The 15062-nt window shown below is 52.9% G+C and overlaps 1 protein-coding gene across 1 annotated transcript in view; it reads right to left on the reverse strand.

Moving 5' to 3' along the window:
- Window positions 1–14848, reverse strand: part of PTK7 (protein tyrosine kinase 7 (inactive)) — a 61300-nt gene extending 46452 nt beyond the window's left edge. The window contains exon 1 of the mRNA XM_021692048.1: window positions 14573–14848. Within this exon, the coding sequence (XP_021547723.1) occupies window positions 14573–14651 (79 nt within the window). The 5' untranslated portion in view covers window positions 14652–14848. The remainder of the gene's footprint in view (window positions 1–14572) is intronic.
- Window positions 14849–15062: the final 214 nt, after the last annotated feature.

Raw genomic sequence — 15062 nt, forward strand, 5'->3', positions numbered from 1 at the left:
GTGCGGCTGGTTTCACCAGCTTACAGCCCAGCTCAGGCAGGGCCCTACCGGGCAGGGGCCCGGCGGAGCCTGAGGTGCCCAGGCTAGCCCAGGCAGACCCCCTCCTGCACACGGAGGGCAGCAAACGTAGAAGGCAGGAAGTGCTCAGCAGGAGGGAGGGCCCCTCCCTCTGCCCCCGACTCCACTTGCCAACCCAGCCACCAGATGCAGACCCTCAAACTCCACCTCTTTACAACTCTGGCTCCAGGAGAGGAAAAGTGTGAGCGGGGAAACAAAAGGTATGTCTTTGATCTAACGAAAGGGGTTGGTCCCAGGCACCTCAAAGGCCTGTCCGGTCACCACACTTCCTGCATTCAAGGGCAATACACCCCGACGTGCCTACCCACCCCCTCCTCTTCACCTGATGCCAGGTACCTGGGGAACAGAGCATCCAAGAACCTGAAAAGCTCACTTGGATCCATGCCCTCCTTCACCAACTTCATGGAAGCAACAAAAACAGAGGTAGTGTAAATAACCCAATTTACACCCTGTTTTCAGAGTTCTCTTTTGGCCGCAAAAACTGAAAGCAATTTGTCAGGAGTCTAAGAGCAACCTTTAGCTAATTTACTTCCAACCTAGGGCTCAGGGGGATCTGCCATCCCGTCGGCCTGATCAACACCTCTCCTCGGGGCTGGGGCAGCAGCCTGGGACAGAACAGGCAGCTGTTAACACCACAGCCATCACCCCCACGGCCAGCAGCAGGCAAGAGACCCATGGAAGTCCATCCCAAGTCCTCTCTAGGTTCTTCTGGTCGTGGGTGTAAATAAGGAATCTGGGGTGTCAGAGCCAAACTGGGCAATGACCAAACTGAGGACCACTGAGGGCCCACAGATACCTCTCTGGGTGCCTGAGATATAAAAAGGGCTCGAAAGTATTTGTTGACCTGGTTTGAAAAGAACCACTGCCTCTTTCTTTCTTTCTTTTTTTTTTTTTTTAAAGATTTTATTTATTTATTTGACAGAGAGAGACACAGCGAGAGAGGGAACACAAGCAGGGGGAGTGGGAGAGGGAGAAGCAGGCTCCCCACAGAGCAGGGAGCCCGATGCGGGACTCGATCCCAGGACCCTGGGATCATGACCTGAGCTGAAGGCAGTCGCTTAACCAACTGAGCCACCCAGGCACCCCACCACTGCCTCTTTCAATCCTCACAGGACAGAGAAGCCGGGGAGACTGGCTTCCTCAGAAGAAAATTCACACTGAGTTTTAGAGGGCCTCCGAAATAAGTTTTGTATCACCAAAAATGCCTTTTTTGATGATATAAATACCAGTACATCAAAGGCTTTTAGGAGAAGAGCACTGGAATTTTCTTAACCTCAACACCATTCTTCCTGATTGTTCAAGACACATCAGCTACAATACCTTCTTCTTCTTCAAGACACTGCCAAAGGTGGCCAAAGGAAGCAAACAGGGCATTCACGTCATACAGGAGCTGCGTCTCCTGGACCCTGGGACATCTGAGTTCTTGCCTTCCGAAAATGATCCATTAATCAGACCCTTTCCTAGCTGGGCACACCTACTGAGGGCTAAAATTCTGGACAACAACCCAGAAAGAATGTATTCTGAAACCCCTATAAGGTAGAAGTGAACATCTGGAAGGCTTGGAGCACAAATCTACACAGCAACCTATTTTAAAAAAAAGAAAAAAAAGTTTTGCTCTTCACTTTCTTTCACTAATGCATATGAAAGAGATCTCTTCCTCTTTCTGTCTACCATCTAAACCCCAACCCCACAGCTAATCCATCCTACCATCAAATAAACCAGAACTCAAGCAAATGATGAACTCCCCAGCCTTCGGGCCACTTTTGTCCTGGAGACGGGAGAGGAAGGTGCCCTCAGACAAATGCTGAGGTAGCACAAAGCAGAATGAATAGCCCCAGTTGTCTCCACAAAGCTTGGATCAACCCCACACAACTGTGCAGCCTGGGATGGGAAGGAAATGCAACCAGCTCCTGTCTTTCTCCTGCCTGCTCCCACACACATCGCCTGGCACTTTCTGGGTCCCCCCTCTTTGGTGCTTCTCTGCATCCTTGCCTTGTTAATTACTCTCTTCTGGTTCTGTCTTGATGTGCCTACCAGACAATCCGTTCCTGGAGTGAGTCTCAAGTCTCCCCCAGGAATAGCCCAGCTTTTTAAAGTGGAGACTCTACCATCAGAAAGGCATTTTCTTTCCATAATTGACTGTTTGCCCTCCTAGGGACATCCGCCTCCTTCTCTAGACAATCTCTTGCCTTCTAAAGACTTTAAGTACCTCCCCACCCCCCAACCCTCTCACATACATGACCTAGGGTGATGCCTTATGCCTTAAGCATTATTTGTTATTTATGTGCCAGACTAAAAAGGAAAACAGTTTCTATTGAAAGTTACTGGTGGATGGCAAACAAAAGCAGACCTGTAAATAAATCACCCTCATCGTATGATAACTATCTTTTATGGAGCATTCACTCTATGACAGACTAATTCCTTCCCATACACTGAATTTCAAAGGAGTCACCAATTTTAAGATGCACTGTTATTTGTGTTACGCTAAAAGGAGATGGTCCCAGTTAAACTAAGACACAATACTACATAATTGACTATGTTACCACCAGGCTTCAAAGGTGTGAAACTGAAAAAAAAAAAAGAGCACTTTCGAGTTGAAGAAAGACAGTATTATCATCTCACGGAATCCTTACAAGCACCCTAACGTGGTCGGAATTATTACCCTCATCTTACAAAAGGGAAACTGAGGCTCAGCGAGGTGAAGTGAACTATCTCGGGTCTCTGAGGGAGCAAGCTGTGCAGCCAGAACTCCCTTCCTAAACAGATTTCTGAATTTCCCTGTGCGCGGGCGGGTGGCACCCACCAGGCCTGGGGCAGATCATCCCCAGCTAAGCTGCCCCATCAAAGGCAAGTAACACTTGCTTGGCTGATGGCTAAAATCAGGGTCTTTTTGCAATTGCTCCTTCACAGATCTACTTCCAGAAACAACAAAAGGAAAACAGGTTTTCCTAGCTCCTTCCTCACAAAACTGGCTGGAAGTGAGGGGGGGGCCTCTCAGCCAACTTGTTATATATAAAGCACATTTAATGAGCCTTTCAAGCTGCGGGGGTGGGAGAAGGCAGGGTTCATTGGAAATCTGATACTTTGGCAGCCAAACGAGAGGGACAAGGCCCTCAGCATCAGCCCCAGGGGGATAAACACCATCTCAAACCTCTTTGTCTGCCAGAAGGAGATACTTCCGGCGGGGGGGGGGGGGGGGGGGAGGGGGGCGGCAAAGCTTTTTATGACAAAGCCCACCTAACAACAACCCTCTACCGGAGACCTGGCTGGGGTCTTTGTACAACCCACCTAACCATAAACCTTCTGTCCTTTCCCAAACCTGCTGGGGTCCCCCTACCCACAAATACCTGTGACCGCCATAAACGCCCTTAAACAGCCCCCGTTTACTGCCCAGCCTGCCTGCTGCTAAATGAGGGCATTTGTTTCAAATTTGCAAATACCGAAAGCAGTGGAAACCTAAGTCCACTCCTAAAATGAAATGTTCTGCATTCCTCCGGCCTGAAGCACCACGCTTCAAAAGCGGCCCTGGCTGTTTACTCACTGGTGGGGCTATTGGGAGAAGTGTTTCCCTGCTCCCGGAGGAGGCTCCTTTGATCCGGGCTGGGTGGGAAGGGGACAGAGAGAGGTGCCACCCAAGCTCAGGCCCAACTGGGCCCACGCTCGCCGGCCTCCTTTCTGGACTGCCCACGGCAGCAATCTGGGGAAGTCTCCCAGGGAGGCTCACGGAGAGACAGGAGCAGGCCCGCTCAGCAGGACCTCTCAGACCAGGTTCGAGAGGCCCAGGGAACAAAGGTAGAGTTAAGAGCGAAAAAGGTACGCAAGGCCAAAGAAGCACCCCAGCCCCTTACCCAGAAACAAAGAGGCCAATTCGCCACCCCCTTTTCCTGCACCTCACCAACAAAACTCAGGACACTTCTTCAGGGCAGGGTGCGATGTTTACTAAATAAAAGCCTTTTGTTTTAAGGAGTTTTCAGAAAGGAGGTGGGGGTGGTGGTAAAGAGAAGCCCGAGATCCTCCTCCAGGCCCCCCGGGGCTGTTCCCTGGGGGCCCAGGCACTCCTCCTCCCCAGGAAGCTCCTCCTATAGGAGGCCCGGACCCCTGCGGTGGAGGAGGGGCCCGGATCACAGGCCAGATCACAGGCACAAAGCTGCTAGCAAGCTGGGCATTTTTTAAATTGGTCAGTTTAACAACTGGTTAATCTGCTAAATTAACCAAACAGATAGAATGGTTTGCTCTTCGTAGCTAGAGCTACAAGACCAACAGCAAATCTTCTCCACCGCCCCCCACCCCTTTCCCAAGGCTGCAAGACAACCATTTTCTTTGTTTGTGATTTGTTTTGTTTTTCGGGTAGCTGGAAATGAACTTGGGATCTCAAATGCTATCCTAGCACATCTCCTCTCTAAGGACTTGCTGACGTGAAGGATCCTTCTCTCTCTCTCTTTTTTTTTTTTTAACAGATGAGCTACACCAGAATCAGAACACCGGAGTATCACTTTGTAACCCTTCAGCGATGGGACCAAGGTTCCCAGGTTGGACCCTGAGAGCCTCGGAAGCAGAAGAACAAAACTCAGCAGGTCAGCCAAGAGCGGTTAGCAGCTCCGGCTAAAGGGAGATCTACCTGGCCGCAAAACGTGTACATGTTCCAGAATGTCAGAGGTCACTGTCCAAGCAATTCTGAAATCTCTTGAGAATTAAAAGGCTTGCCTCCAAAATCAGAAATGGAAGGGAAACCTACGTTCATCGCATCCCTACTGTGTGCCAGGGCCTGTACCACCAAGTGTGGGCCCATCCATCTACACAACAGTGGTGAGAGGCAGCACCTCTATTAACCACAGCAGCGATGACTCTATTACCACCTACGTGGTCTCTAGCACAGCATTACCCAGTATACACCTCCCAGCAGGCACACGGGTCTGGAATGGTGACGGCACCCCTGCAAGCCAGGGCCTGCAACTGCCCGCGACCTTCCAGAAGCACCAGCTGGAAGAGATGGAGGACTCCGCTCAAATCGTGGGGATTGGGGTGCCTGGGTGGCTCAGTCGTTAAGCATCTGCCTTCGGCTCAGGTCATGATCCCAAGGGTCCTGGGATCGAGCCCCACATCGGGCTTCCCGCTCAGCGGGAAGCCTGCTTCTCCCTCTCCCACTCCCCCTGCTTGTGTTCCTTCTCTCGCTGTATCTCTCTCTGTCAAATAAATAAATAAAATCTTAAAAAAAAAAAAAATCGTGGGGATTGAGGCAGTGTTCTGGACTTCTAGATTACACAGTCTGACCGTAACTCTAAAAACTTTAGGATGCACACAAACCTCTGAATGGGCCACTGAAAACTGTAACCATGCTGTTTTGTAACAACAACAAATTTTTTAAAAGAGGGAGAAAATTTGGCAATCTTGAATGCTGAGGTGCAAAAGGTCTCTCCATGCGTAAAGTTATTGATCCACTCGCTCCTTATGTAGAAAGAGCAAAGGCTCCTCCACCCTCTGACTCTAACAGGGCTGCTCCTAAACCCACCCAGACAGTTATCTCGTCTGCCAAGTCCACTCCCCAGCGTTCACTCCACTCCAAGGCATGTGTTTGTAACACCTCATAGCCCCGAGGACATACGAGAACACAAAATCAGCTCTCCTACTTACCAGCTCTGCAGTTCTGAGCGGATCTTACTTTGCACCTCAGTTTCTCTACTTGTCAAATGCCTCCCATCCCTTGACACTCCTCCCACCCCCAAAACCAACCACCTTCATCCTGCCTGCCTCTAAGCCATGTTAGTAAGATCAAATGTCAATGTGAGTGAAAGCATTTTGTCAATTGCCATGGTGGGTACACTTGGGATTACAGAGGAGGCTCTCCCAAAGCACACCCAGCCACTTCTCCCAGCTAGAAGCCGCCCTTCAGTTGTTCCTGCTTCTGTGCAAAGGAAAAGGTATTCCTCGCCAAAGCACTAGTCCCTCGAGTACTTGAGGACTAACCAGGTAAGTTTCTGCCTCCTTTTACTCAGATAAAAACGCTTCAAATTTTTGGGGGGCACCTGGGTGGCTCAGTTGGTTAAGCATCTGCCTTCGGCTCAGGTCATGATCCCCGGGTCCTGGGATTGAGCCCCACATCGGGCTCCCTGCTCAGGGGGGAATCTGCTTCTCCCTCTCCCTCTGCCCCTCCCCCCTGTTCCTGCACTCTAGCTCTCTCTCTCAAATGAATAAATGAAATCTTTTTAAAAACCACACAAACTTTTTTTCCCCCTCTTAAGAATTCTCTCCCAAACCTTTCTAGAATTTACCCCATTCCCCCTTGCACCCAAAGAATTAAACCCTAATACCCACATCACCAGTTGATCGAGTCTAAACACATCTGTGCCCACGCACTAGAGACTCCAGAACAAAATACGGCCCTTAAAGTCCTTTCCCCAAAACCAAGGGTGAGGAAGAGGGCCTGTAAGGTATGACAGGAACACAGCTGGCGGTTGTGTATGGCAATACTGGGTCAGCCCCTAAAGGTCCCCACATTAAAGGTCTTCCAAGGTCTTGAGTCCTCAAGTTGAGGCCTGAGTGGCAGGTGGGACTTGTCCAACGTCACATGAGCAGTCTGGGGCAAATGTGGGAGCAGGGCCCATGTTTCCCTCCCAGTGCCTCCTGAGGAGGGACATACACTTCCAGGGTAGCCAGAACTGGAGCCCAAGACCCATCTTTGCTACTGAAGAGATTCTACCATTACTGCAGGATTTCCTCTAAAACAGGAAAGCCTACGCACTTTACGTTGGAGGCTCCAGTGTGTCCAGGGAGAGAGGCAAGCCTGGTACTTCTTAATGAGATGTGGAATAAACTCTGAGCAGCCCCTGTTCCCTGAAGACTCAGCCAGCCTTCCGTATTAATTATTATATAAGGTGTTAGAAGCCTGCATGTGCAAGGCAGTAAAATCCTCCGGTGGGGGCCCAGAAACAGACCAAGATCCCAGCAGCTACAGACATATCCTGTGGAGCAGGTACAGCACTGGGGCCCCAGCCTCCCAGGCTTCTCCTACAGTATGGGATAAGCAGCAGTGCCCCAGCCCCCGACCACAGGAGGCAAGCGAATAGTAGAGAAAATGGCTCATCTAAAACAGATTAGAGGGCGCCTGGGTGGCTCAGTTGGTTAAACGACTGCCTTCGGCTCAGGTCATGATCCTGGAGTCCCGGGATCGAGTCCCGCATCGGGCTCCCTGCTCAGCAGGGAGTCTGCTTCTCCCTCTGACCCTCTTCCCTCTCATGCTCTCTGTCTCTCATTCTCTCTGTCTCAAATAAATAAATAAAATCTTTAAAAATAATAATAATAAAAAAAAATAAAACAGATTAGAGGTCACCAAAATCATCTTGGCCCATCAGCTGAGAAGCAAAGGGCCACTCATTCCAACGGGATAGCCACATGTGACTGCACAGAGGAGAAAGATGCTCAAGATGCCCAGCCAAGGTGTTAATACTGAAATACTGCCCTGGGTCCTGAGGCAGGGTTGCATTCACTTGGAGGAAGGGCGCCTATTTCTAATGCGCACAAAGGCACTCTATGAGCTAGCTGCTGGGACACCTCAGTCATCCCCCAAACAGACCATCATTCTCTTCACTGCCTCACCAACGGCACCCCAGAAGGGGCAAAAAGGAGCCAGTGTATCTCCGGGCGGAGGCAGTACATGCTAGTGCCCGCCCTGGCCTCCTTAACCACCCACAGCGAGAGCCGTCCATCCCTGAGCACACCACACCTCGGGAACCTCCCTATGGTATTGACAGAAGTTCACACAAGCTACCCAGAGTGACTGGGGGAAGCCTCGCAGCCATCCCGTGATCACAGAAGCCCCTCCCTGGGCTGTTCTAAAAGTCAGCCCAGGCTGCAGGAAGCACAGCTCACTACCCACTCCCTAGAAGAACATCGGCACAAACAGGGAGACGGCGGCTCCGAACCAGCAGTGACCACTCTGGGAGAATCTGCTAGGAGGACAGAGGGAGAAGAGTTCCCACCAGGAAATGCAAAGTGCTTGTGCCCACCTTTCTGGGCCGCTGCTGGAATACTGAGACCCATTCAGAACATCTGCGCTCTCAAGTAAGGAAACCATTCCTAAAGCTGCCGGTGCAAAGCAACTCTGTCGAGCCCTGGCAAACCATTCTAGAGACAGAGGACCAGAAAGAAAGGCTGACACCCTAAAAGGAGACAAAGGGTCAGGGCAGTCTTTGGGAAGAGACAGGAGGGCTGGCCAGAGGGGCTGCACCCCTGGGTCAACCATCTCCAGGGGGAATGCTCCCTCGACTTTCTGGAGGTGGGCGAGGGAGCAATCAGCAGCACTTGTACTTTGCAGATGTGGAAACTGAGGCTCGAAAGGTTAATTAACCAGCTCAGGGTCATGGGGCTAGGCAGCAATTGAGTCAGGACCAGAATACAGAAAAGCAGGTGTCACAGGACCACAGATGTTGCTTCTCCTCCTTTATCATGCATTCATGTGTGTGACGTTAGACAAGAACCAGCCAAGTTTTCAGACTCCAGGTCCAATGCCTTTATGTCATTCTGATCGGTCACCACAGCCTACACCTACTAGCAATTCAATTCTCTCTCTTCTCTGAAGCCTTTCCCCTCCCCATTTGCTCCTGCGTCATGGACTTACTGTCCTACATGTTCTAGAATGGTCTTCTATTTAGCATTTTACCAACTGGTGTCTTTCACTACACTTCATGTGATTCCCATCTCTCCATGGCGTCTCCTTCCTGCCTCCCGCCCCAACTGAGACACTTCACTCACAGAAGACCCTCAAAGACACTTGGGACTGACCCCATTCTAAGCCCCTCAACATCAACCTTTCTCATCACCACACCTCCACTTTATTTTTTATTTTATTTTATTTTTTTTAAAGATTTTATTTTTTAGAGAGCGAGCGAGAGAGAAACAGCATGAGAGGGGAGAGGGTCCAAGGGAGAAGCAGGCTCCCCGCTGAGCCGGGAGCCCGATGTGGGACTCGATCCCAGGACCCCGGGATCATGACCTGAGCCAAAGACAGACGCTTAACCATCTGAGCCACCCAGGTGCCCCAACCACACCTCCACTTTAACTGACAAACTCCTTATGGCGGCCCAGGGGTTCTCAAACCTGAATGTCGGTAAGAATCTCCTGGGAAGCAATTTTGTTTTATTTTACTTCTCCCGGGAAGCAATTTTAAAACGCAGTTTCCTTCTGAGATTGAACTGGGACTGGACTTGCTATTCAAAAACTGCGAGAGAATCTAACAAATAAGCAAATAAAATACCTTTTCTGCCTCCTTCCCCAATGATTCTGATGGGCAGGTCTGCAGTCAGGCCCAGACGGCTGTCATTCTGGCCCAGACGGCTCAAATTTTAAATAGGTCCTCTGGTTACCTGCCTTTCCACTGTATTACCTGGGCTCTGGACCACAAATCTACATCTTCCTGACACGTGACTCACCATCCCTACCCCACGACTCAGGGCCTAGTTTTCAGAAATTAAAGACACCCCCCCCCCAACCCAGCAAATGCATATCCTCGCTCATCAGGCTCTAAGGCTCTGGCAGGAACTCGGGATGGGCAGGACACCCGGTAGGCTGTGTCCCACTCACCTGTGTATCCCTTCCCCAGAGCTTGGTGACCCCAGCCCCAGTTGCAAGAGGGGCAAGGCGCCTGCGTGTGTCCGCCCTTCCAACAAAGCTTCCTCCCTGGCCCACGGCTGCTTGTGCAGCATTACCGGGAGGGAAATGGCCTAAACGCAGAGAAGAGGATGGAAAAAGTGACATACTGCAGAGGGCTTCCTCAAACCACGGATTAGCTGTAACAGCTCCTGGGCCAGCTCCACAAAGCGCCAGGGGCTCGGCAGGGCCCAGTGTGCACTCCGCGCTGAGCTCGGAGAACCCCAAGACAGGACTCTCACCCAGCCGCCACGGTAGAACTTCCTTGGTGTCAGGGACAAGAGGACCAGGCGATGGGGGGGAGGGGGGCAGAGCAGGAACCCAGGAGAGAGGCAAGGCGAGCGCTGGCGCCAGCAAGCGTGGCCCTGAGCCTGTAACCCCACCACGTGGCTCCACCAAGGGCGGCGCCAGGGGCACAGCCACCAAGAAGCATGTTACTGAGGTTAGGGCCAGCAGAGAGGCTGGGGGGTACAGACCAAGGGCACCCAGGCCTGTTCAATGACCCTTTCTTCTGGCAGGAGAACACCCAAGACTGAATCCCTGGCCCCAAACCGCTCTTGGCTCAAATATTAGAGTCCGAACCGGCCAACATCCATCCCAGATGAGTGTCACGGAAGCTCCACTGGCTTAAACACAAACTCACACAAAGCCCCGCACTCCAAAATACGAAGTCCTCCGAAGACTTAACAACGCTACAGCGCCGAAGCCCAGCACAGACGCTGCTGCCTCCCTTTAGGAATCAAATGTATTCCTGAAAGGTCATCCGCCGACCAAATTTCTGCCTCACAAATCCAATTTCTCCACTGCCTTTCGTTATAAAATGAGCATACGCTCGAGGAAAAGCTGAGGTTCCAAGAGGAAGTGAGCACCACACGTAACGCTGCGTACCTTCCAGAGTCCCATGTTTAATGGACAAGTTTCCTGACAAAATCTAAATCAAATTCAACCCAAAGTGAGGTAATTTTTTTTTTTTTGGTGAGGCAATTTTTACCTGCAGACATCACACCAAAGAGTGTTCACAGGAATTAAAAGTTATTTAAGGTAAATCTTCAAATACTGTGCAAGATCTAGGGCCCCTAATTTGAAAGCTCTGCACCTCAAGTTTCTCTGTAAGGAGACCAGGACTTGGGGCACCTGGGTGGCTCAGTGAGTTAAGCGTCTGCCTTCGGCTCAGGTCATGATCTCCTGGGAGTCCTGGGACGGAGCCCTACATCAGCTTCCTGCTCAGTGGGGAGTCTGCTTCTCTCTCCCTCTCTCTCTCCCTCTGCCCCTCCCCACTGCTTGTGTTTTCTCTCTCAAATTAAAAAAAAAAAAGGGGGGGGGAGACCAGGACTCCTGGAACTATGGGGTGCAGTCACCTGGGTAGCTTATTCAATGCAGATTGGGTTTCTGATTTGTGCTCCCAGGCGATGTTGATGCCACGCTTATTTTGAGTGGCCCCTATACAGTTCACCATTTTTGAAGTGTGGCCCTTCGAGGCAGGTCAGCTTCGTATGTACAGGTGGTTGCCCACACCCAGAACTCTTGGAGAAAGCCAGAAGCCCTGCCACATCACACTCTGAAAACCACCACAAAGAACAGGCCCAGAAACAGGAAGGTCTGGTCCCTTGATTCGGTCACAGTAGAACAGGCACAAGGAGGAACAACAGGCAGCCCCAACCCAGAGAAGCTGGGACACAAAAGACCCCCGAAAGCCAAGAGGCAAAGGGGACGTTTACCCTTGCCCTTGATTACTCTGCCCTGTACCCAAAAGGTTCATTCACCTTTTTAATAAATCTAGAGAAGGACCCATTATAAATGATCCCATAATGAATTCTACAAGGGGGAAGCGCTTTACTTAAAACTCAAAATGGGGCAAAAATATGGATGTGTCCTAAGAATGACAGAGTCCAAAAGTTCTACAGGCCTCTTTCTGGCAGGAGAACGGGGACAGCTTTGGGGAGGAAGTGGGGCTGGGCAAGAGAGAGATGGGCCAGGCAACACACACCAAGGACTGGCCCGAGAGGAAGGAAAGGGCTGAGAAACCACGCCTGTTTCAGGGGACGGTAAATTGACTCGTTGGGTAGCAATGGAAGGCTCCAGTAGGTGGAAAACGTTTCTTGTTGGGGGTGACTGTGAGGCTGGAAAAGTATGTGGGAAGCATACCTCAGGAGAGGGAAGAAGGAGAAAACGGCCCTTTATAGACTTCATTACATTTAATCCTCCGCACAACTCCAGGAAGTCCCTTTACAGAGGAGGCAAACTGGGAGGTCATGAAATTTGCCCAGGGCCACAGGGCCTGTCAAAATTTGAGTTGCTGTTTTGCCAAATACTTCGTCTCCCCTGCCTGAGCTCTCTCCACCACTCAGCCCTGCTCTGAACGCCAGGAGTGTGACTAGATTCTTCAGCAAGCGATGTACAGAGATCACCCTTGCCCTCCTGCATCCCAACGACTGAGGAAACCCATCACTGATAAAAGCAACTCCTAGGCCTGAATGACAGGCTGCAGAGCCTCGAGGAATCTGCAGGACAGCTAGCTCTTAATGTGACAACTCAATCTCCCCTAAGACACAAGAGCCTGAAAGGAAGAAGGGGGGGGGAGGGGATGACAGGAATGGGTAGTAACCACAACTGACCATACAAACAGCTGGGGCTAAGAATCCCAGATTTCCAACGTCAAGCCCTCTCCTCCCCCTCCACCGTATTTATCATGACAGGAATCTCAAAGTTTGGAACACTACTCAACCATTTACAGCATAATTACCCAAACTTCAAAATGGTCCAATCCACAAACCAAGCTAGCCTAGGTCCCTCACTCTGGCCTTATTAACAGCAGGGTCTCACTTAAACTCCAGTTAGTGACACAGTTAAACAATGAGATGGAAAAATTCTACTGTAATCTATTAAAAAAATCGTTGCCCCCTGAAGTCATGCCGTCCCGGAGTGGGTTGAGTCCCGGATTTCACTGGAAGACAGCAGGCGCCTCGGCCCCGGCTGAAACTGTTTACAGCACATGGACAGGTTCCACACCAAGGCACATTTGGTGGAACTGATTTAAGGCTCTCATTAAAATGTTCCTTTGTTGAGCACAAGACATCTCCCCACCCCCAGAGGAGATTGCAGACCTCCAGTCCCAAGCCCTCAGCCTGCCCTAACTTTCCCCCACAGGAACCCCCCCCCCCACTAAACACCAGTCATCGGATTAACATCAATTAACATCAGAGTCCTCTTCTCATGGAAGGAATTTAGGAATTCAGTATTTGTGAACAAGGACCGGGTCTCCACCAGAATCTCCCCTTGACTCCAGAACTCTAAACATCAGCAGTGAAGACAGCCAGATCAGGCGACCCACACAACCCAAACCCAAACAGCCACCAACCTAGGAAGCCTATGAGCTGGGGCTGCTCGTCCATATGGCTGGGCCCCCGATCCTGGCTGCACAAAAAAACTTCCATACTTCCTCTGGGAGCAGATGTGCGTTCTGCCACGAGCAATAACCACCCTACACATCACAAGGAACACAGGGCAGCTCCAGAAACACCTCCTACGAGTCCCAGGAGCTTGTTCTTACCTCTCCGTCTTGGGTTACAATTACCTCTCCTTTTAAACTAGGGCTGGGGGAGATGTTAAGTCCATCACCACCAAAACCCCTCACCAGCTGGCAAGCCAGGGAGACGTCAAAAAAGGCAATTCTCTACCCCCACCCGCCCTATGGCCACTCTTCCAAGAAAGAGGAAAGTGATTAAGCTAGGACCAGGTGTCCTGGGCAGAGTTCCCCCCCAGAAAGGGCTGCTGCCAGGATCATCACCAAAGATTGTGTGTGTTGTGGGTTTCTCTGGCGGGGGGGGGGGGGGGTATGCTTCCAGTCCAGGCCGTTTGTGGTGTGCAGGTAGCTTGGTGCTTTCCTGTAAAGCACTTCAACACCTCAGTGGTGACTCTCAGGTGTGACCAAGCCAGGAAATAAAGGCGGCCGGGGCGGGGGGGGGGGGGGGCCCCGGGGGGAAGGAGGGGTCGGGTCCTGTCTGCCCTGTATATACAAGCCACACCCTCATCAAAACGCTGAGGCCCTCCAAGAAAGGGCAGAATGAACTCTTCTTGCCTTTCTGCCCGCAGAATGAGAGATTTCTCTTTCCTCGGTGCGGAGAGACAGGATGGAAATCCAGGAAGGAGCAGAACAACCCCGTCCGCACCTTTGCAGGCCGGCCATGCCCGATTTTGGCAGCGGCCTTCACACATTAGTCACCACGACAGCCTCGGACTCTCCGCTCCCCAGATCCGACCCGGCTGGGGGTGGGCTCGGGCCCAGGAGCTGGAGGAGACGGGGCGGCCCCTATTTCTGCCTTTCTCCCGCCCGCACCAGCAGGGCTATCAAGGGTCCCAGCCTGGCCCGGGAACTTGGAGGAGGGAAGCCGGGAGCGTCTGGCCGGCGTGGGTAACAAAGCTCCGCGCTCTGCGCCGCGCAGGTCGGTCCCGCATCCGGCCCCAGGCTGGGGGGGACTCCGTCTCCCTCGCCGCCAGCCACCTCACCGCGCCCCCCTAAGTGGGGAGGGAGCCGTTTCCCTCCCGAAAAGAAACTCCCCACCGGGGCCCGGGAGCCAGCAACTCCCGGCAGTTCCCGAGAAAACTCTCCGCTCAAGCCGGGAAAACTCTGTGGCGGCTTGGAAACGCGTCCTCGCGGCGCGAAAGAAGAGGGGCCCGGGCGAGTCCGCGGGGGCTTCGCCACCCCCGGCGCCGGGACCTCACGCCCGCCTCTCCACCACTCCAGGGTGTCTTGCCCGGCCCAGCCGCCCAAAGCCACCTCCCGGGTGCCCCCTCTTGCCCGCGGGGCTCCCGCGCTTCCCGAGCCCCGTTCCCGCAGCTCGCCGCGACTCACCGCCCAGCAGCGGCAACAGCAGGACGCTGAGCAGGGACAGCCGGCGGAGGCTGCTCGGGTTTCCCGGCGCAGCTGCCATCGCGGCAGGCTCGGGAAAAGGAGCCGACCCGCGCACGGCGGGCGTTCGAACTGCGCTCCGCGGCGGGCCCGGGAGGCCGAGCGCACAGGAGCGCGGGCGCCGCTGCAGCAGCCGCAGCCGGAGCCCGAGCCCGAGGCGTCCCGAGCCGGAGCCGCGCGCCCCTGATACCTCCGAGCCCTCGCGCGCCGCCGCCGCTCTTGGTGCCGCCGCCGCCGCCAGGCCCCGCCCCGCGACGCCCCCTCCCCGCCGGCCGCCGCGCGGCGCCCCGCCCCTTCGACGCCCCCTCCCCGTCGTGGCGGGGAGGAGCTCGCAGTAGGGGGAGGGGTCTGGAGATGGCTAGGGGACGGAGGGAGGGAGGCCCTGGGGAGTGCAGGGAACCTGAGCTAGGTAGGGGAGCATAGGCTGTGCCTA

This window comes from Neomonachus schauinslandi, chromosome 8 (assembly GCF_002201575.2).
Source record: "Neomonachus schauinslandi chromosome 8, ASM220157v2, whole genome shotgun sequence".
Taxonomy (NCBI): Eukaryota; Metazoa; Chordata; class Mammalia; order Carnivora; family Phocidae; genus Neomonachus; species Neomonachus schauinslandi.